General features: G+C 37.6%; 1 protein-coding gene and 1 long non-coding RNA gene across 5 annotated transcripts in view; one reads left to right on the forward strand and one right to left on the reverse strand.

Moving 5' to 3' along the window:
- Positions 1–24,084, reverse strand: part of LOC129578382 (serine/threonine-protein kinase NLK) — a 63,370-nt gene that overhangs the window by 27,126 nt on the left and 12,160 nt on the right. For all 4 annotated transcript variants that reach the window (XR_008689093.1, XR_008689092.1, XM_055466867.1 and 1 more), the window contains exons 3-5: positions 4,349–4,478; positions 391–446; positions 33–225 (exon numbers count right to left, since the gene is read on the reverse strand). Coding sequence is in view for 2 of the 4 variants with exons in the window: in XM_055466867.1 (XP_055322842.1) it covers positions 33–225; positions 391–446; positions 4,349–4,478 (379 nt within the window). In the remaining 2 variants the exon portion in view is untranslated. The remainder of the gene's footprint in view (positions 1–32; positions 226–390; positions 447–4,348; positions 4,479–24,084) is intronic.
- On the forward strand, positions 6,070–7,591 carry LOC129578384 (uncharacterized). The gene is made up of 3 exons (XR_008689094.1): positions 6,070–6,442; positions 6,544–7,098; positions 7,435–7,591. It is a non-coding gene; the product is annotated as an uncharacterized LOC129578384 (long non-coding RNA).

Genomic DNA, 24,084 nt, shown 5'->3' on the forward strand with positions numbered 1-24,084 from the left:
TCAACCAACTTTTCTCAATCAATGTTAATTACCTTCAACACGCAATTACTATTGACCAGCAAATTGCCTGGTTTGATGTCTCTGTGAAGTATTCGCGCCGAATGCAAATATTTGAGCCCTCGCAGAATTTGATACAGAAATACTTTGATGTGATCGGCGGACAAATGTTGAGGTGACACAATAATTTTGTGTAAATCTGACTGAAGTAATTCAGTTATCACATAACTGTTTCATTCAAAAATACAGAGAATTACGTTTAATCATTGAGGAAAATCAATCCATTCAGAAAGAAAATCTATTGAATAAATTTGTTTGAAAAAAAAGGAAGAAAAAAAATGTTATCTTCGGCGCTCATTACGAGCGATTTTCGTGTGTTTTTGAAAAGGATACATTTCCTGGAAAAAGTCCAGATGAGGTGGCTGTAGAATATCAAGAGCTGAAAGAACCTGTAAAAAATGAAGAATAATCAGTAAGTATAGAGCGTTCATGAAAATTGTCATCGGTGCAATTTATCGTCTGAGTTTAATGCGTTGATGGCCTTTGGCTGTATCAATTTGTCAAACAAATGCTGCTGGCCAATGCTAGACGATTTATAAATACAGTGAGAAAAAAAAACAACAACAATAACAACGATGATGAAGAATCAGTTGAACTGAACGCTTCGGTACGTGTGCAGGGATACTACTTGTTATTTGATTGGAGTTAATTTCGAGAAAGTCATTTTGAAATACGATTCATAAATAGGTTGAATGAATGTTGCTTTTTCTCTTTCTCTTATTTCATTTTGACACGTTTGCAGTGCGTCCAAACAAGTGCAACATGTGGAATCACGAAATTTGGGTGAAACAGAAAAAAAAACAAATGAGCACAAGTAATTTTTGCGCGATCGAATCTATTTTTGGTGGTAATATGTAATGTAATTGCACTAGATTCTTCGAACGCCACTTAGAATGCGGAAAAGCGAACGAAATAGACGGGAAGAGTGCGGTGCAAGATCATATCAGTGATCTGTAAAGCATATGAAAAACAGAAAAAAAACAGAAAAAAACAGAAACAGAACACTCAGAACACCACGAAGAGAATGTGAACGAAAATTAAATGATCGTACTCATTAAAGCTTCATTTATTTTTGGGATTTGGGTTGAATGAGTTAACGATTGCTAGAGAGAGAGACTACACGCATTACAAATGATTCGCATGACAAAAAAACCCTCCGAACGGTACAAAAAGAATGAGAAGCAGAAGTAAAAACAAAATAAATAAACAAGTGTCGAGCTGATGATGGCCTTTTGACTATTTTGCGCATAATCCACGTTTGGGTGTGCTTTGCATTGTGAAAATATTATGGCGTTAATTTGCTCGCGAAGAAACAACGTGACGGCAAATAATCAACCAATCATTTGGACACTGAGTGTGTTTTTCGTTTCTGTTCGGAATTTGATGTACGAGCGAGCTATAGGGAGAGCGAGAGAGAGAGAGAGAGAGAGAGACAGACGTAATTGAAGCTGGACCCAAATGCACTTAAAATCCTATTCTGGTCAAACGAAGTGACTCGTTGTGTGCGTTTATTCGATGTGATGGAATTCTTCTATTTCGAGCAAATTCTTGCAGCACCGAATCACGTGTCAATCGCATATGAGTGTGCTTTTCAAACGTTTTGTGTGTATGATATCAGATGCCTGCGAGTCTAAAAGCCATATGAGCTATGTTAAATGGCATGGCTATACATGAATGACCGCAAGCACAATTTACTTTCCTCTTTTTCTCTGTCACTCTTTTTCGCTCGTTCCTGCGCTCAAACAATGGCCACATACACATACATCGTCCTCATCATCATCGTCGTCGTCAGTGTTGTATGGCGGGGCGTGGAAACGAAACTTCAAACGTATACTACGCGCCCAACGTAGTGAACGCAAGTATACTTTGACAGCGGATCTAGTACTACAAATTCTACCTTGGAAATTCTACTTTGCAAAGTACAGCACTTTTTTAGCATTTGTGCTACATAGTGAAATTCAGTTCTATACACGGAACAAGACAACACAACAATTTTCAAGTTCAAATTTCAATTACACGCATTGAAAGTTTGATTCGATAGCGTATAATTCAAATTTGATTTTAAAAATATTATGTCGTCATGTACCGTGTATATATTTGATTTTAGTAGCACATATTCTACACATGTAAACTATACTTTACAAAGTGGAATTTGAGGGAAAATAATTATGGAAAATGGCAAATTCTTGTTTTTAATGTGTAAAATCAGGCCGCGCTAGCGTCCTATCCAAATACATTATAATGAATAAGTACAAACTAATACATATGCATTTCTACTATGAATACGTTTCATGCTATGTGTTTTAATTTCATTTAATTTTGGAAATTGGAAAAAAAATATTTCTCGACAAAATATATTTTAAAACATCATTGCAATAAAAAAAAACTTCCAAGTAAAAATGAATATATTGATATTGAGTACGAAAATTCGGTGAAATCGGTGAAATACTTGAATCAAACATAAACGTTTGAAAAACGTACGACGCGCGCCAAACCATAAGTGATGTCAAAGTGTGTACAAAGAGTGAAGCAATAGTGCGTTTAATGCTATGTGCTATAGTGTCTCTGTTGATGTTGATCGCTGACGTTTATAGTGGTAGTGTAAAATATATGCGTAACAAGTGCAATGCCTTGATACATACGCTGTATTATATACTATGCATCTGAAGTTCACTATGTAGTACACATTCTGCACATGTAAACTATACTTTACAAGGTAGAATTTCTGATTTTTCAATGGACAGTTTCCTCAATTTTTCTCTTATACTGGACTTGAATAGCTTATCCGATTGTGTTGGAATTGCTCTTGGCTACTGCCATGAGCAAAGAAATGAAGATCTGAGAGTTTGGTAGCAATCTCCAAATGTCTTCTATTATTTTTGAGCTCGTTTCGATTCATTGATTCCTGGATTTTTCGTTCACTCATTTCACTTCAAATTCAGTTGATTTTCCTTCTTTGTAGAGATGATAACAATCATTTTACAAAGAACTACAAGGAAAATCAAGTGCCAATATATATTGGTTTTGATGGCCTTGTTTGGATAGAGTCGAGATTGAAGTGAAATGAGTAAATGAAAAATCCAGGAATCAATGAATAGAAATGGGCTCAAAAAAGACAGAACTTCTTCGAAAATCGCTACCAAATGCGGAACTTTTCTTTACTCACGACAGTTGCCAGATACAATTCCAATACAATCGGACAATCTATTTGACTACTTCCCAAACAAATTTTTTGGTCCACCTTCAAAAATCAGTGAAAAATTGAAGATTTCATTCTGCAACTATGCTTTTCTCCCGATATAACTGCTATTTGGATATTGGAATTTTATTTTTGTATCACAAAAGTTATCTATGCCAAATTCCAAGTAAATTGGATGAAAATTGATCATTTTTACTTGTAAAGTATAGTTTACAATACAATGCATCGAGCGTCATGGTATACTCAATCAGTTTATTTATATTTCCGTACAGACTTTGAAGCATGGAATAAAACTTCTATTTCAGTAAACAGTAGAATGTATTCAGATTGGGATTTGTTCGACAAAGTTTAATTTTTAATTTTTACGGCACATATGTTTATGGAAAACAACTCGTGACAAAATAAACCTCACTTCAATTTTATTTTGATTGTTCAAAATGTCAAAAATATGAAAAATAATTGAATAAAAATGGTGGCGAATGCTAATTGTACTAGTTTCAATCAGTTTATTCTAGTACGTTATATACTGGGAGATCAACAAAACATGCTGTGTAGCAATGCTAAATGTAAAATCACGTAAAATTGAACATTCATTTAACATTTCATTCAATTTATTTGGATAATTTTTATATAGAAAATGAAGTTTCTAGACATGGGTTTTAATGGCCTAGTTTGAGTAGAATTTACAATGGCGTGAGAAAACAAATTGAAAAATCCAGGAATCATTGAACGGAAAAGTGGTAAAAAGTCATAGAACTTATCTTAACGAGTTTTAGATTCAAATAATGTTCATTGAAAAAGGAATTTGAAAAAAAAACATTTGAAAAAAATGCGAAATTATTATTAAAAAACATTTACAGGAAATCATAAAACAACTGAAGATATTTTTCATTTTTGTTGGGAAACGTAATAGATCGTAAAAGATACTACGTGGGGCGCGTAGTTACTTGTGGCAGCACACAAAACATAACTACGCGTTTCTGGGCCCCGTTGTATGGTTTTAATATGCTACTGCAATTTTTTTTATGACACATTTGCGTGTCTCTGAACTATTTTTAATGAAGACGGGTTTTCCATCATTTTTCCACTTACGTTCTCGTGTTTGAAAAAGCATAGCATTTTCAGTTCACGAAATACTCGTTTCGATGATACCAGCGATTGAAACACGTTTGGTAGTTTTTTCAGTGCGACCCGTCGTCCATCGCGAGGATCCGTCACAGCCCTGTAATCAGAAAACAAATACAATTTTTTTTTCAATTTTTAATGCCATGAATAGACGTCTTAAAATGCTAAGTAATGAAAAACATGATTGCATCGAATGTCGTGCTGACAGAATGAGTTATCAATGAGAGAATCCTTTCCATAATACGCAACGCGCCGCTGATGGTTTTCATTTCCATTTTCGGTAGCTGGCTAGACTTGTGAAGTCTCAGCAAATTGAAACACGCTTTTTGGAAGCCGAGATCAATCACATTGATTTGAATTTCGGCGTATCAATGAAATTTGAACTGACCCGTTACATTTTCTTGCTCGTCAAAGTGACGAGCAGAATTATCAAGCTCGTTGTTGACGACGACGTCGTCGTCATCGTCGTCGAATGTTGTTGTGTTTTACCGTTTTGCAAAACAATGATAAATAATAAGCTTTGTCTTGTCTACCCTGATTTTATACGCCACACAATCCACAAAACTGAAAAGAAGTGTGTCAGTAAGTCGATGTCGTGTTTCCGTTTCACACTTAAAATAAGCAAGCATTCAAGTGTGCCTAGCGTTAGCAAAATCACACACGAAAAATTTTCAACGTTCGAAATGCGAAAAAAAAGAACGCCAAAGAAAGAACAATGCGAAACGCTGTTCTCAAGAAAGAGTGAGAAAGGCAATAATGCGAGACGAGAAGAAGAAAATACGGTTGACGGGTTGAGCGCACATGTAACAACAGTTAACGGTGACAAATATGCATGTGTATTATGTTCTTTTTCCCTCTAAGTTTTGCAAAAAGAAGCAAATTGGAATATAGATAAAAATCGATTGAAATCGAATTTCGACCTACGCAGTGTAGCAACGACGACGGCAACAATAATGATGTGATGCAATATAAATTGTCTCGAGGTATCATTGATCATGCGACCGCCAACAAATCAGTTTCTCGATCGAATTGTCAACGTAACCCACTTGCAATCGTAACCATTGAAATGGAGGCCCCTTGATCCACAAATCACTTGGAAATGGCCATTTCAATTTATCATCGATTTTAAGAATAAACATTTTTCTTAGAAAATATTTATTGGCGAAGGTCGCGAGTTCTGTCGACAGTTTGCCGCTAAATTTAGAACATATTCCGTAGGAAGTGAAGAAGAAAAAGAAGAAGAAGAGGTAGAAGACCGACTTCTGAATAGCGAAAAAGCGTGAAAATGAGAGCTCAAGTAGTAAAACTGACATCGAAACATATGTTTTCAGATGAGCCATTTCAAAAGCGGTGTACAGCTACTGTTACTAATACTGCTGCTGCTGATGCCTGTGGCCATACACCATACAGTGACGATATAGTTAAATTGATGTCGTTGCCGCCGCCGTCGTCGTCGTCGCCATGTGCGAGAAGGCGACAATCGAACGGACTAATTGAATGCGAGAGAAGAGTTAACGAAAAACACACGTGCGACATCCAATGTGGCGCAAATGCCTTGCAGTTGTACCGCTCCATTATAGCTCATTACCGCGCTGCAAGATTGAGAAAGAAGAAAAAAGCTCATGTCACTGACCAATTCAATCAAAGAGATAGGAGTGCGGCTGAGGACGACCGAGTGTGAGTGTGAGAGAGAGGAAGCTTTTTCGTACTACATTGTTCGTATTTTTATACTTCGACTATTTATAAAATTATTGATTCGTAAGGCGGCAGTCTCGCACACAAAATATTAATGCTCGTGACTGTCCATACATGTGTGAGTGTGTATGGATTGTGTCTTTATGGTTGACAGGAACTTGATCCTATTTCTGTGCATACATCTATTTTGGTTTGGGTGTTGCGCAAATGTCACACAAGAGACAATTTTATGCGGACCCTTTTGTTTGGTTCCCACACAATAAAATCACACAGCATATGCTGTGACATTTTCCTTTTTATAAACAATAACAACAGCAACTACAGTAGCAGCGGCGACAGTGGCGATGGCAACAGAAAAAAAGGCTTGTAATTGAGAAAGCTTGAGACAAGTAATTTAACCTCGTTCAACTTAAGTTAACGTATTTCTCTTTTTTTCGGTACAAAATCATTTCATTTCCGTTGCTTAGCGTTCCGTTGTTGCTGGCTGCTGGAAATCACATCAATGATCCAGCGAATTGAGTGTGAAAATGAGTCGTCTCCATTGTGTCAATCGATGCCGACCATTCGATAAAATCAATAGTTTTTCGATTGACGTGAAAGACATACTACGCAAGTGAAGCCAAACAATAGACCTTATAATGGATATGAAGCAACTAATTTACATGTTTCAACTGCTAATACATTTTGTCCAACAACAACAGCAACAATATCGAAAGAACACGTATTTCTCAACACCTTGCGAAGATTATTTGTGGCTTTATTGTTGTTGACCAGTTGCGAAGAAACGCAAAAAAATAGCAACAACACAAGGACAATAAATAAACAGCACTTGGCTTCGGATTGCGAATGAACGCGCGCGCGTTTTTTGTGTCTCTTTATCTCTCTGCTGGGTTATGATTCATGCCAGTGAAGTAGTTAATAACCATAGTTTTCATAGCCGTTCATGATATTTATAAATTCATTATTTAAGTGGCATTCAATTGAAGAACATTGGAAAACGACGCGCAAACAATATGTGTTGTGTGTGTATATTTTGTTTTGTTTAGTTTTTTTTTCATTCTCTGTGTTTCATTTTCTGATTTCGTCTTCCTGTCGAAGTGCAATCACGCGCGTTGTTTTGAAAATGAAGAAAGAAAGCAAAAAAAAAAATCGAAACGAACGAATCATTTTTGTTCGGCAAATTGCGCACAAATAAATGAAACTGCGTATGAGTGACACAAGTAACAAAACACCGCGCATCGAAGAGATGACAATCCTTTTTTTTCTCGTACACGTTTTCTTTCTTTATTTGTCTCATATATAGAGTTAGTTTGTATACACATACCAAATTAATTACAAACGACATTTTCGTATTGCAGGATTTTCGAAATGCCAACAAAAATGCATTTTCGCATCGACGTTCCTTCGTGCGCCTTTGTTTTGCCAAAGTACAACGAAACCACAGCGCATTCAACCAATAACAAATTTATTTATATGTATGTATAATGCAGGAGATGAATAAAGAACGACTTGAATAGTGAGCTTTAGAAGAATGTCGGTGTGTCTTTTTAGTTGCATCTAAATATTTTCCGAATGAATTTCCCTCTCTTTCCGTCTCTCGCGTTCGGTTTCTCGCATTCGATAAATGTCTTATCAAAAGATGGGTGATTTTAGATGCATACAAAAATCAGGCAGGCGACAGCGACAAATGATTCAAAGGAAGTAATCAAATCGGTTCGGTGTTAGGCAATATTTATATATAAGAATGCACTTAAGCATTTAACATTCATTCGATGAATAGCATTTGGCTGTTGCTGTTGTTGCTTTAGCTTCAGAGCACGTACACAAAACCCCATTCAATAGCCTATTGATACGATATTTCAATGTCTATTTTTCGTTTTAATATATATATTTTACATTTGGATTGGAAACTTAGCTATAGTTTTCCATGCCGTTTTTTTTCTTCTTTCTTTTGTTCGTTTTGTTTGCTTCTTTTTTGTTTCTGTTCCGAGTTGCTTAAGATGCAATGCATTTGAGGCATTTATAACAATTGATGAATTGCGCATATCTCTGAAATGAGTAGAGTAATCGGTTTGCCTTTCATTTTTTTTTCATTTTGCCGCTGTTTCTCCGGCACACAATATTTGAACAGTAACGAATGGTCACTGAAGCTGTAAGTACGAAATAAAAAAAAAACCAACGTCCACCGAAATTAATAACAACTGAGAAGGAGGGAAAAAAGCGCAGAAAAAAATACAGGGAAATTTTTTGTTCGAACAGCATTATTTCTGTTGATACCATTATCAGTCGGTTTCAGTTACTCTATATCCGAAATAGTGAAACGCACGATTTCATTTGGTTCCACTTGGCTGCAAACCATCACACAATACCGTTTGCTATGTTTGGCGATGGTTTTTTTTTCTCCTTTTCGTTTCATTCATTCGTTCAAATACACCCAATTTCTGCAAGTAAACGTTAACTACCGCAATTTGTAGCCCATAATACTGCTCTCTGTGTGCGCTTGACTTTTTCGTTTGCCTGTCTGAGCCCATTTCGAACGAGAAAAAATTGCCCGGCCAGAGAAAAGTGGCGGCAGTGGCAAAGGCAACAACAACAACAACAAAAAACCTCACTATTTCTGGAGTATTATTTGCATTATTTTACCGCATTTGCGATCGATCGATCGACCAGCCGATTGCATGCACAAGCACATTCAGACAAATTTACACATTTGCGCGGAATTTTGGAGCGTTTGAAATCAGCCAATAGTAATGAATGTGTGATACGCATATATCGTTTGGGAGCCCCGTTAATATATGTGAAAATGTCTGAATGTGGAAACAAACGAAGGAAATGACAAGCACTTAAAAATATCTACTTCTCATTATTCTCGCCTCTCTTTTGCTTGTTTAATTTTTTTTCGGTTTTCGTGTGTTTGGCCCTTGCTTGTTCTTCTTCTTCTCTCTCTCTCTCTCTCTCTCTCTCTCTCTCTCTGTCTCTCTCTCTCTCTTCTTTTTTTTCGCTCTCTGTGAGTATGATTGAGTGTGTCTCAATGCGCCCTGCTTTGTTTATATGCGCCGAAAAGTGTGTACGGTGGTGCATGCAGCGCCGATGTGTGAATTCGATGAAGTTAATTGTCGATGCACACGACAGTGTTTGTGCACATCAAACAACATTACACAACCTCGTAATAATATCCATATGTTGTATCATTTGAAGAGTTGCGCGCCGTGTTTTTCTTCAGCCGTCATATATGTGTGTGTTGTGTTGTTGTTGATTTTTTTTTCTGTGGGAGCCGCGCTTTGTTTGTTGCCGATTTTTAATGCACTCTCATTTTGAAATGCATAGCCTCATCTCAAGCCAGTCAGCACGTTTTCAGCGGAAGTTTTTAATCATCGGCTTTATTTTTTTTCTTTTGCCTCTTCTAAAAACTTCTTAACGACCATGGCATCCAAATGGCAACCATATTCGCATTGCATAATGTGCTAAAAGTGAGACTAACAAATTAGAAGATACGTATATGCTATTTCAATTAAGTGCAGAATTTCATGTTCAATGCGAATGCGCATAAAATTACTGCATCTCTTGCTCTTTCGTCATATTTATGACTACTTCATGAGCGCAAGAGTGCGTGTGTGCGCGAATGTGCTCGCGCGCGAGAGAAAACCAGTGTCTTCGGATGTGATATGAAAATGTTCGTTTCTCTTACATCTATTTGCTTATTTCGTGGTTCATGTCATGTCGCCCGTTCGTTCGTTCGTTCGTTCATTCATTCGTTTACATGAAGCATTTTGGTTTAAGCCATTTTTTTTTTCTAACCATTTCTATAAAGCAAACAACAGCAGCAACAACAACAGCAACAATAATAACAATAATTACAACAAAAATGTTATGCAGAAACAAAACAACCGCATATTGATCGCATCGGGGCATATATACTTTTTTTTTCTCTTCACCGTAATTGGACAATTTTGCTTATTTAAAACGTACGAAAGGCGAATCCAGTGTCCAAATGCACAGTCATGACTTGGGCGCAGAAGCCTAATGGTAATTTAAATGTCTGGTGGTGTTGTTTTCTTTTTATTCGCTCACAAAAGGAAACCACGCAAAGAAAGAGTAATAAGCACGGAACAAATGTGTTTTTTTTTCTTCTTCTTCGTCGGGTTTTGCAACATGTTTGCAAAAATGATATTAACAATATAATATTGAAAGGCCAAGAATCGATGAACGAGAGAGATGCGAGTGAATGAGTATGAGTGGACGCAAAATGACGACAGGTGTAGACGGTTACAGAGGCAGATGCAAGCGCCTGATGCGCGGCTGATCAATAATTTGGTTGAATGGATATCTGGCACATTGTTAAAGGGGTTTTTCGCATTTGGCCAAAAATCGGTGACCGCGTGCATCACATGTTTCTGTGTTGTTGCCTTTTTGTTCCTTTTGTTTTTTTTGTTGCTGCTGTTGTTTGTTTGGATAACAATAAAAGAATTATTGCGGCCACAATACGAAATAATTACTATTTTTCTGGCCAAAAAAATTCCAAAGGCAACTTTTAATCGATTCATTTGGACAAAAATATGTTTCGATCGATTGCATATTGATTTATAAGATACAGGCTTTTATCCTGGTTGAATTTCTGCATACCGTATGTGGTTTCACCGCACTATTTTTGTTATTGTGCAGTTTTTTTCTTGCATTCGCCGGTTCTGGTTACACATCGAATTACTGTAACAACATCTGCTATCCTGAACCAAAGAGATTACGGACTACGACGACGACGACAACGACGACAACGAATACTTTTAAATATACAATTTAAAGTTTCCTTTTTCCTCTGCATCAGACAGATTTATTGTGGTTCGCAGAAAATGTGAACATCGGTCCAATTGACCGTATGTCAGTTTCCGGCAATTTTCTGATACAATATTAAAATTTATCAATTTTTTTTCCGTTCGTTCGTTCCTTCGTTGTCATATATGAAACGAAATGAAAAATGAAATCATTTCCAGGATCTTCAGTGAATTTGATGTCATTTTCTCTTTTTTTCTCTGTTGAAAATGTTCGCTCCGGAAGAAGCTTTGTAAGCGCACTTCAAGGGATTTGTCAAAACGGATATTTATGCCAAGGGTGCACTTTTTTCTGCGTTCCATTCTTTCCTTGTCACCGAAGGGAATGCGAACGGAAATATTTTGTTAGTTCAAACGAGATTTTAATAGATAAAACATGTTCATCGAACCGTGAAATAAGAGAGTGAGAGAAAAGGGAAAGAGAAAGGAAGGAGCCGTGCAAGGAGCTGTAAAAAGTCAACGATTCTGACAGTTTTTCTCTCTTCGGGAAATTTATTGGCTAGCATACCTTTCATTGCAATTGTTAAGTGCATTTGTTATTGCGCTTTAATAAAGATTAATTTGCAATGAATCGCAACACGGACCATAACCAAAGTCGTAAGCTTGTTCACATTATTCGCTGAGTCTTCAGTTCACTGTATGTTTATTTTGTGATGCGCGCTGTTTTTTTTCTCTATTTGCATTTCACATTTGATTTCTGTACTATATACATACATTTCTTTGCTGTGTCCGATTGGCTTCCGATGGATTTTTTTTTGCCGTACGAAACTCAGTCTTGCTCTTGCATGGAATTCTAACACCCGAAGCAACGAATGTTTCCATTTCGTCGAGATTGCAATTCTTCAAACTGCATTTAACTGTTCGACAGCCATCGTCGAGGACGTCGACTGTATGCTGTGCTATTTTTCGTTCGTGTTTTGCATTATTTATTTTTTCCTCACGTTCTTCAGCTTCAGCTTCAGCTTCTTCTTCTCGTTTTCCATTTGCTCGATAAAACTGACTCGAGCTGTGCGAACAGCAGCTAATCGAAATTCGGTTTGAAAACATATTGACGTTATTGAAATTGACCGGACGAAAGTTTAACGCACTCAACAAATTATCTCTGTCAGTACAAAATCATGCTCATTGTGCAAATATCAATCAATATTATGTAAAATGTGCTCATTGAAAATGAACAAACGAGCAAGCGAATGAGAAAAAAAACATACACAAACAATATTCAGTCTGTTTTTACCATGACCGCGCTTAATTTGTACAACGTTATGCCGTGCTCATCATCGTCATTAGCCCTGCGTATGTGTCTCTCTCGCTAACAGCAGGATCAGCAAAAAATACACCAAAAAAATTATTCGCGTCAACACTCAGTCAACCAACCAGTCGAGTCGGAATGCGTATTACGGAATTTTGCAAATTAACTGCTCAAATAAATATTTAGTGTGAGCGATTGATTTTTGTAATGAGAAAAAACATGTTTTAAATAACCAACGATGATGTCCATACTATTTAGCACCGTTTCAAAACAAATTTAAATAAAAGCGCGCGCACATTACACACAGTCGCACACTCACTGTCGCCCGTTCTACCTCTCTCCGTCTCTTTGTGTGTCTCTTTGCTCCTGCTGTTGTGAACATATTTTTTGGCGGCCATACATTGATAATGAACAGAACGCATTTAATTTCGAGTGTGAGGTGCAACAAAAAAAATGTATTTTCCCATTTCAAAATCATATTGAGCTTTGATTATTCGAGTAGGAGTCATTCAATTGAAAACGGCCAAAAAAACGTGTGCACACTTCATTCACTAGGCAGTGAGCACTTTTATTTCTGAATGAAGCAGACTTCCATGTTAAAGAAAAATCAATAACAATATTCATAGATGCATCCATTTAGAACTCTTACGAGAGCGAGCTCTAAAAGAAAACTCGTCGTAATAAAAATAATTTCGCCTCGTCAATGCTTGCTTGGGCATCTCGATGTAACAATGCATTCGGAACGTCGTGCATATACACATATATAACAAGTGCGCTAATGGTTCTTTCGAATTCCATGAACGCAAGAAAAATAGAAAGTTACGTGAATCACACAGAATGTTGTTCTCTCTTGACTTGGGTCTTAATTCTTCTCTTAGTTGTTGTGTGTTATGTGTTGAGTGCTTTGTTTTTTTTGTTCTTTCGTTCAATTCTTCGACCGAACTCGCACTGAATTCTAATCGGTGCAGTAAATATTTTTCGTATGGCTGTTTTTTTTTTTTCGAGCTATTTTATGGATGCACGGCGTGCTCTTGTTTTTTTTTTCGTTTTTCTTGTGGCTATTGCTCTGTTTCGTTGTTTTCATTGCGAGTTAATGTGTACGAGAAGATGATTGCACGGGATGCTTCGATTCCATTCCATTGCTGATTTGCTTTGGATCTCGCTCTCTCGATCGTCAGGCTCTAATTTGGTTTGGAGTGTTCGATCGGTTCGCTGCAAGCTGAGTTCTGCAGCACCAAAAGGTAGCCTTGAATAAGTTCATCGCATTTGAACAGTTTTCACCTGAACAAGTTTTTGAATTGATTATAATTTTTATTGGCCAAATTAATGGGGCAAACGAAAAATTCACTCACTTGCGCACACACACAATCACAAGCCCAATGAACCGTGCACGAAAGTATATTGTTTGAACGTTCTATTTATGTGGCGACGATAATGCCAGTATGGTGCTATCATCACCGATTTATATAACTCAAAAGTGATTCTCCAAAATCAACCCGATAAGCTGCGAATATATTCTTGGCCTGTTGTTGTTGTCATCGTCATTGCTCTTGTTGCTGACGCTTATTCTTTCATATATTATTTTTCTGTTCACTTGAGATTAAGTGAAATTCGGGAGACAATTTTATATCGCAGTATTATATTTGCTCCTTTTTTTTGGAAATATTGCTGACTGAGAAGATATTCTGTTCATGGTTCTATAAATAAAATCCATTTCGAAAATTTACAGTAAATACCAATACAAGTTTCCACACATACACACACACACACACGCGAACAACGAACTTTGCGCATCTTTCGATTTCTCTATTTTCCTTTGCATATAATATTTTTCTTCATCTTCTTTTGCTGGTGCTTGGCTGTTGAAGGTCTTACAACGCGTATATTCTTGGTCGTTTTGAGCGAGCTATTCTGTGTGCTATCAGCATATTGTGCTGTATGTGCACTTTGTCGAATGTTTCAACCATATAAGGCAGAGTGTGGCACTTCAGTTTCTAACATGAGCTTTTCTTCGAGCTGGGTAACGTTATCTGCGTCAGTCAGTTTGAATCCCCGACAACTATTAACAGGTCTGTTGAAAATATCATTGGCATTCTGTATTTCTTTTTTTTATTGTTGCGGTTGTTGTGCTATTGGGTTCACATCTTATTATATCGTTTTGGTTTCGAGATTTCAATACAGTTTTCGCTACATGTATTGAAGCGGAAAAAATTGCCGGACCCAAGTATCCAAAACATTCGATATAATTGTCAATTTTGAACAGCATCGACAGCGAAAGACAGTAAGCAACACTGGGAGAGCGAAAGACACAGAATATGTTGAACTGCGTGTGCTTTAAAAAAAATGCGGCTCAAACGTAGGTCAATGTAATGAAACAAAAGAGTTGCCATTGGAATACGTGTGCCTGTGTCATTCAGTGCATGCACATATTTTCTTTCTTCTTTTATATATCTCGCTCTTGCTCTTTGTCTCTCTCTCTCTCTCTCTCTCTCTCTCTCTCTCTCTCTCTCTCTCTCCTCTTGAATCATTATTATTATTATTTTCGGGAAAAGAAGAACATGAGGTCTCGAGTGAAAATAAGTAAAAAATACATTTTGTCTCGTACGTTTCGTTTCGGCTTTTGAAGCAGAAAAAAAGCACGCATCGACAAAGATGAAGAATAACGAGAGACTCAAATCAACAAATAAAAATAGTTGATGGAAAAATATGTTCGGTTCGCGTGTGTATGAGAAAGCCCACGATGACGCATTCATTTACAGTGTCATTCACATACTGATTTCTATTTATTTACTCTTTTTTATTATTTTTTTTTTCACTTCCACAGATAAATACTTTGTATGAAAATGTTATAAATATTTCGCGTTTGAAGTAGACGAAAGAGAAGGAGAGAGAGAGAGAGAGAGAGAGAGTGAAAGAGGGCAATCAAATACGACTAATTTTTTTTCCTTTTGCCTGTGATATTTATCTACAGAACAGCGCGACACCGATGACAAATAGAAATGATGAACGATTAAGCGCGTAAACGACGTTCTGCTAAAATATTTTTATGCGCACTGAAATTGCCCGCGTGCATTGACGACACACGGTCAAATCTGTACGATTTGCTTTTGTTCGCCTTGTGGTCGTAGCTCAATGCCATTCTTAAAATTTTCATTGCATTTTCCAAACGCAAATTAAAACAATCTCGGAAACAAAGAGATCGTGTGTAATGCCAGCCGGCTGTTGTCGGTGTCGTTGTCGCCGTTGCCGCCGTGTACTGGAAGAAGCAATAGTAACGACAGAAGCATCGAACGGCAGCCGCAACAACAATATTGACTTTTTAATGGCGAACGGCATTAAACTCATAAAACGGGTATCAATCACAATGGGAATGGTACAATCACAAAATGAATCTTTGTAAATTATACCAAGTCACCCTATAATTTGTTTTGGTTTTGAAACTAAGCAGAGAGAAAAATAAGCGACGAGCAACAACAGCGAAAATAAAAAAGAAATCCGTTCAATGTTCGATGTGGTATCGATCGCCGAGTCAAACCTGTTGTGTGAACTGAAAATTATCAGCGTGTAAAAATGTAAGCTAAATGGACTGCCGAAATGTGCGCGCGCGGAACTGTTCTTCTCTGTCTCTCTCTCTCGCTCTCTTTGTTCCATTTGATTGGTATGACTGCAAAAAGGCTGTATATCGCGGGCAAAAACCGCGAACGTTGAACTGACACTATAATCGTATAAATAAATTGTGATGGTTGATCATTACCCAATGTGAACACGCGGGACGACGACGAATCATATCACATTTTCGCTGCGAAGAACGGCGCAAGAATATTGTTCGCATGGCAAAATTGAACTGACGAGCGGAGGAAAAAAAGGAGGAGACGAACAACAACAATAACACGCCGGATCTTGGTTGCAGGGAGTAGTGAAGACAGGCATAAAGCTCAAGTGTAGACACTTTTATTGCTTATCGAACACCACCACGTACGTTATGCTAAGGCACCCAAGTTTAGTTTGTTAGACAGCAGCCAATCATCAAGTTTGCAAGCGAGTATGTGCGTCAAAAACCATCTCGACAGACACAGAGAGGGAGAACTCACTTTTTCGATGGGACGCTTTGACGAAGTGTCGATCAAGTTCATCTTGAAGCCTTAATCCAGTTAATCATTGACCAAATGAAAGTTTATACGATTAACACCGAAGTTCAGTGTTTATATTCTGACATCGCGCCATATATTTCTTGAGATACGGGCTCTGTCGAAAGAAAAAACTTTGCATGGGAACGAAAGTAACGAAAGCAAGAGAGAAAGAATGAAATTAGAAAAAAAAACACAACACCGACGACGACAATGACGACAACGACGACGACGGCGAAAAGCACTCCACAGCCATATAGTAATAAAGGGCCGCGACACAATACGAAAGACGCACATGGAAAAAGAAGAAGCAGTGACATCAGAAAAGAGTTCAACGTTCCCCCGCAGACCAAAAGAATTATTCACAGGCTGTTTAGAATAATAACAGAGTGAAAAGAAGGAAAAGAACAAGAAAAATGAAAAAAAATGAAAAGAGACGGAGACAGACAGATAAACACACGCATATATACAATGCCGTGGATATGCGGCTGCTGCTGCTTTCCTCGCTTGCTCGCTGGTGTTTAAGTTTGTATGTGTGTGCGTATTGTAAGCGCGTTGATTTCGAGCCGAATGACGGATGAGAAGGACTGCTGATGATCATATACGAAATCGAAATGTAGTTTTTTTCGCCTCTTCTTTTACTTACTGAAACATGTAGTTATTGTTATGGTACGTATTTATTTATACACATGAGTTGGTTCCATAAGAGTCGCCGAGTCACACACCATATCGAGTGCGTAAATTCGATCTATGGAGATGGGTAATATAACAAATGAAAGAAAGAAAGAAATGCGCGAGAAAGAGAGACAGAGGCAGAGAGGGAGAGCAAGGCCAGTTTCTTCATGCTTTTTGCAATCGTACACATGTTTGTTTGCTCATGTATTTGAGCTAAGGTCAGATGCGGGCATAAAGTCCCAACGCCAGTTCGACAAACTTATTATCCAGTTCAAATATGTGGAACGGTTTCGAAAAGTCCAGTGTAACTTGCCGGTCCATCAACAAATCCCAAATGAGATACCACCAAAGAAAGAGACAGAGAGATAATATTTCCTATCCTGGACAATTTGTTGATTTTTCGTTCATTCATTTCATTTTCGTTAAGTACTTCCATGATGGACTCTTCGATTTCAAATGGAAATCAAGCAACACCCAAAGATGCACGACAGAGAGAGAGAGAGAGAGAGAGAGAGAGAGAGAGAGAGTGAGAGAGAGAGGGAGAGGGAGAGAAAGAGCAGCAACAGCAGCTCGACCAAGTGTGTGCTCCAACGTATTCATTTTCCAGAAGGTGAACACCAAAAGCGCCTCAAGTCGAGAATGCACCACGAATTAGAATGCAAGGTGAGAGACTGCTTCCATTACTCTATGACTTTAATTTAGTGTGGAGTGCACGAAACGAGCTCAGACATGACTTCATGCAAGAAATATAGAATTCCATTCGTCATGAGGTTGCAGCAACAGCTACGACGACGATGAAACGAAACAGCGGTATATATAAAAAAAATTGTTCTCACAAGATTTAATCGAATCCATTTATCTTATTCACTGTTATGGAGTGCACATAAAGACAGCAAATAAAAGAGAGATAACAACAATGGAATAAAAATGCTTTTCAAATAAATAATTTGTTAAAGTTTAGACAATGTGATAAATTCAATCGTACGGCGAGAGAGAATGAGCCACAAGTGCGAACGCATGCAAGATGACACTTGATTTGTGGGCATTCAACGGCGTCGTCGTCGTCGACAACAGCCTACCTTTTCAAGGGAAAAAAAAGAAGAACGAAGAACAACAACAGAAAAAATAGAGACACACTGAAGGTGGAGCATACTGAAAATCTCAAAGCCACCGAAACGAAAGACTCAAAACACCGAAAATAAAAATTATGCATCATCATAGTCGATTAATTCTAAGCATTTATCTTGAACCTGTTCGACTTTTATCCTGATTCACTCACCATCGTCTCCACAAACTGAAAACAATGGCAAAAGCGTTAACGCATTTGAATAAAAGAGTAAGTGAAGCAAGCGCTCATCAACCACAGAACAACATCATATTTTAAATTGTGAACGATGTGTTTTTAACATTTACCGCGTTGAAATGCGTGCATCACTCAGGTTTTTTTTTCATTTCAGTGAATACAAACGATAATTGTTGTCGGAGCATCTCGTTCACGTGTTCTCTTCTCTATCTCTCTCTCGTTTGCTCTCTTTCGCTCGGACGTCTTCGTACAGTCGACAAACAGATAAATTATTTCGAGGATTTCCCAATTAAACAACGAAGAACTAGGAGAGAAACAACGAAGCGAATGACCGAAAACTAGAATCATATCTGATTGAGACAAATCAGACCTTTTTTTATGTTTTTTTATGTTTTTTTATACTTCTATTTCATATATCTTATATTTTTCATCATTATGTGGAATAACATCCAAATCTATTTCACTTTGAAATAAAGCTCCCTCTCACCTCTTCCTATAAAATGTTTTTTATGCATGTCAATAAGTTATGTTGCCGAAGACGTGACCGCATATTTCGATAAATTCATTTAATGCTGTGCATCTGAAGCGCTGTACTGTTTACCATGACCTCTAGATATGTATATGTGCGCGATATTTTTGTTCAGTGTACGTTCGATCGGATGAGTTTGGGTCTCTCAGCCATCATTGTTTCATGTCGACACAATTTCCAATGTGCCCATCCTTTTATCATCATCATCGATTCCACCGTTGAATCAGAGACACATTGATGAACGTCTCATTTTTCATCTATTTTCGATTGGATTTATGGTATGTTTGTTTAATCTATTATTCGTGCTTCTTCATGTTATACATTTTATTTTATTCCTCTGTATTCGATAAATGAATCCAAAGTCGCGCTTGTGCTATATATCGTCATGGAATCATTTGTTAATAATACTGATTGTTTTGGTATATGTATATGTGTGTGTGTATGTGAGTGTTTTTGATTATTGACACTGAATGTCCGTGGGTTGAGAGAGAGAGAATCTTATTTCAATGGTCTTTTGTGTACGCGCTTGGTTCACCGCAACCGCACAAAACTACATTTTTCATCTTCATTTTTATTTCGATTGAGAGCGAGACAGGCTGTCTGAGTGAGTGAGAAACCGAACACTGCACTCCGATCACCACTTATGAATCACACTCACACAACATACGAATTATAACTAAAATGAACGGCGATGACTTACGCGGCTTTTCGTCAACAGACCGAAAAAAAATATAAATAAATAAAACTGAAAAGGACAACAATAACAGCCGAGCGTTCACAGAACAACACAGGGACAGAGAGATCCAGCGAGTGAGAATCGAGTGAAAAAAAAGTGAAACAAGTTTTCTTCGGTGCATGGCTTTGGTTGATAAAATAAATGTTTGATTTTGACGATTGTACAATCCGGTTTTCGGTCGACTGATTGGTCATTATGCGTCTATTGTATATGATAGTGCGCGATGGAGTGCCGAGAGAGAGAGAGAGAGAGAGAGAGAGAGAGTGAGTGAAAACGAATCATGGTGAGTGAGCAAGCAAGCGGGCGAACGAGAACGAGATAAGAAGAAGAAATTTACTCAAAAGTAACAAGAATTGTACACTTTAACAATAATTCATGGAAATCCATCAGTCGGCTGACTGATTGGTTCTCATGTATATATTGTTAGTTGCGTAGTGTACAAGCTTCGGCTTTTCGAATCTTGTTCCGTCTAGCCCATTTAAATGTGTATCAAGAAAGGACACAAATGATATCGTTTTTTTCTTTTTTTTTTTCTCTATATATCTATTCATCGTAATGCCGTGTGAAGCATCCGAATCGAATGGTCTAGACCAATCATTGGCTACCGTTTACGAAGCATTCACATTGTTTCATGTCTAAAATGAAAAGTGCATTTGTGCTTGCACTTCATTTAAATTTAAATTTACATTTAATATTCTAATCAACGGCAAAAAGGAAAAGCACACTGAAATGAATACTTTTAACTCCATCGAAACCACACACAACACAATACAATATACTATACACCAGTATAATTTGTAGTGTTTGCGCAAGCAATTCCATTACATTTCGAGAAAAAAAAAATTATTTTCCATTATCGAAATTGATCGTTTCGACGGAAATACAAAATGTTATGCAAATAAAAGTTTTTAAAAGGCAAAATGCCCAAACATACCGATATATTAGGTGGTTTGCGTTTTAGCACTAGACACATGCCACAGAATGGGAGGAAGGGGTGAGTTTTATATGAAAATTACAAAACGATTGATATAACTTCCATTTGTTTTACGGAATGCATGCAATTTCCGTAATGAACCGGTGGGAGCTGAACCATAGCCGGCCATGTTGATCGGTAAGACCAGAATTCTCATTTCGTTTGTGTCGTGAGTGTGTATATGTGTGCTTTGTTTTTTTTCCGTCTCCAGACACTCAACAATGCAAAGAAATCCCACAGGTTCGGTTTACCTTTACCTGTGCATTCAACTTTTCTCCCTCTATCTCTTGCTCTTTGTCTTTTTTAAAGATAACAATTTCTCGCATTTGAATTGGGGCAGATTTGAACAGTGCAACAGTGAAAATATTTGTTCGTCGTTCGATAATCCCAAGTTTAATTTTTGATGCTGCATCTTGTGTTCCTTCTTTATTGTATTGTTTTTCTTTTTCTTTCGTTTATTACACAGTTGAGGCTAGAATTTTTCTCGTCAAGCGTAGGTAATAACCAAAAAGGAACATGTTGCGAAGGTGAGCCGAAGAAAGGAAAAAAAGAGCACACTTACTTTAAAATGTTAAGAACGAAAAACCGACCGTTCACTTCACCAAAAAGCAGAGCACAAAGAGAGAAAGAGATAGGGAATCCAATCGAATGACGAGGAATGAAAAGCATGAAGAGAGAAAAAAACATACACACAACACACCAACTATTGTCTGGCATTTTATTTCGTTACATACAATTAAGTATGTTCTCAGGTAGATGTTTATTAACAAAATCAGTTTTCTTTCTACCTGCGGTAAATTCTGAAACGTTTGTGCGTGCAAACTTTGGGCTTATTGGATGCGCAAATGATGAAGCATAACTACTATGTAAGTTGATTTTGCCTCTCTATCTCTCAGCCACAATCGGGTTTTCCTTATTCACTCTCACACACCGGTTCGCTCGCTCGCTCGCTCGCTTGTTTTCGCCCGCGTTCAGTGCTGCTTCTTTAAAAAAAATAATAAACTACGAAGAGGAGGAGGAGGAAAAAGAAGAAGAAGAAGAAGAAAAAAGCCTGTTTGTCTTTGCAACGTGCATGCACACAAGTTCATCAAATATTTCTTTTGTTGTGCGCGTTTGTTTTCATCGTTTTAGTTCCACTGTGTTCTATCTATTTTTCATCATATTTTTTTTTTAAATTCCATTCGGTTGATGCGAACGAACCGTAGAAAAGCGAGAAGTCGACATAATTAATCCGAACCACGATCAAAATACCAAATCTATGTGTCGATATTTGTTTCGTTTTCGTTCGGCAAAAAATGTGATAAAATGTTCGGTCCATTTTTTTTTGTCTTCCTTTCGCGAATCCAACAGAAATCCTAATGCTAACATTGGATTTAAAGCTGCATTGATTGCAGATCCAACGGCTAAATCCTAACATACGAACAAAAAAGAGCGTTCTGTATTTGTTTTTTTTTTTCGGGAATATTTTTTTAGGGGTTCAGTGAACTATGAGTCAAGCACACATATGGATATGTGGTATACACATTCATGTATATCACGGCTGCATCTGCTAGCGACATTTCAAACTTCATTGGACACCATTTGCATTTGAGGACGGTGGTTTTTTATGATCTCTACACCTCGTTGTCTTGTCGATTGATACGATGTGGATTTTAAATCTCTGAATTTTTCTCTCTTTGTTGTTGTTGTTGTTGATTCGGTTCTCCGGAAAATGCAAAACAAAAAAGAAGCAACACTATTATTCATATCGGCCATGGCGTGTAAGAAATGTAAACGTAAATTACTGTGTACGCTCGATGATGTGATCGCACACGCATTGTTATTCGGGCCGTTTGGTTGAGTCATTGAAATGCAGCAGGCTGATTGTTTGTTATTTTGAATCGGCGCAAGCGAATGAATGAGTGAGTGAGTGAGCGAGCGAGCAAAGCGTCGCACATGTGTTGCATTCGTGTGTGCCTGTGCAGTGTGCATGCTGTGTGGTTAGTAAACTTCAAAAAACTACATGAAAAGCCAAAGCGACAACCGACACTCACTCATGCACTGGCAACGAACCGAGCGAACAAGCGAACGAGCGAGAGCACACGCAACATCATTGAAACATCGCCTGAATACCTTTTTATCGCATTTTGTGTGTTGCTGCTGTAGCTGCTCGTGTGTACCATGACAATAACAGTATGTGCAGCTGTTTGTCTCGCTACAATCCAACTGAAAATTCAACAGCAAGGAATAAGAGCGATTTGATAATTTTACACGATTTGTTGGATTTTTTTTCCTCTCTTCTCCCGTATCTTTCTTTGTGTGTTTTTTTCTATCTTCTATTTCGTATCTAGTTCTCTTTTTTCGTGTTTGCGTTGCTCACGTTCAAATTTTTCGGTTACACAGGCGATGAGCAACTTTTTAACAATCCGTTTTTTTGTGTTGCTCTCTCCCTATGTTCATTTGCCAAATGTCTTCCTCTGCTGCGCCCATCCCCATGCTCATTCCATCAGCATTAATAATAGTTTTCGCATCTCGAGCTCTCTTTTTATTCTGCGGTACCCGAAAATTATACGAATTCATTCGAAGTTCATAAATTGATTACGATATGCACTGAACCAACAACAGGAGAAGTTAGAGGAAAAAAGCGTCGTTTCAATAACTCAATGGAAAAACTAATGAATTGTCCGGCGCAAAGGATGTTACAACAAAACGAAATATCAATGCGTGAATAGGAAACCATACGAGAGAGTCGCGTGCATTTTTTTCCCTGCCTTTTCTCTCGATGCCGTTGTATGAGCGAAGCGCGAAAGATACAACCATATCGTTTAATAATATTTTAAATGACTTTGTTGAGCCGCGAGTGCCAAACGATGTATTTTTTTTTTATTAAGTCGAGTTTTAAGGAGTGAAAATTCTCTTCTCAGAACTGAATGAGAATTTAAAAAAACGCACACACACATAGTAAGAGAGAAAGACTGGAATGAAATGACTGGTGTAATCGTTTGTAGTGTGCCGCGCGCGTATGCGTAATGTTCAGGGGAAACATTTAAAATTTAAATGCTCAACGACAGAACATAGGGAGTTGGCGTGTGTTGAAAGATAGAGAAGCAAAAGAGCAATTTAAATGATTTTGTGACTCTTGTTCACAATCAGCTAAATGAATATGAGTTTATAATTTTGCATAATTTGGCTGTTGCTGTCGCTGTTGGACGGTTGCTTCAGAGCGAGAGAGAAAGAGAGAGAGAAAATCATGAATCATTTTTCATGTTTCTGATGCGCTTGCCATTATTACACATTAATTGAGCTTCTTCATTCGGGATAAACGATATTATATGTATTTTCCTCTCATGGAAAACTTTATAATTTATTCACAATGTGTTGTGTTTCTTTTCACTTCTTGCCTCTGCGTTTCCGTTTGAAATTCATCACCTTCAATTGATGTGTATAATACTGCTGTATGTCTACGCACATCGACGAGCGTTTGATATGATGTGCAATTCACTTTCTCTATTGTTTCCAATGTTCAAACTATAGCCCTCTTTCATTCATTATAAAATCGTAGTCCTCTCTCTCTCTCTCTCTCTCTCTCTCTCTCTCTCTCTCTCTCTCTC

This window comes from Sitodiplosis mosellana, unplaced genomic scaffold (assembly GCF_009176505.1).
Source record: "Sitodiplosis mosellana isolate CC-2019 unplaced genomic scaffold, AAFC_SMos_1.0 Smas_scaffold_6226, whole genome shotgun sequence".
NCBI classification, from domain to species: domain Eukaryota; kingdom Metazoa; phylum Arthropoda; class Insecta; order Diptera; family Cecidomyiidae; genus Sitodiplosis; species Sitodiplosis mosellana.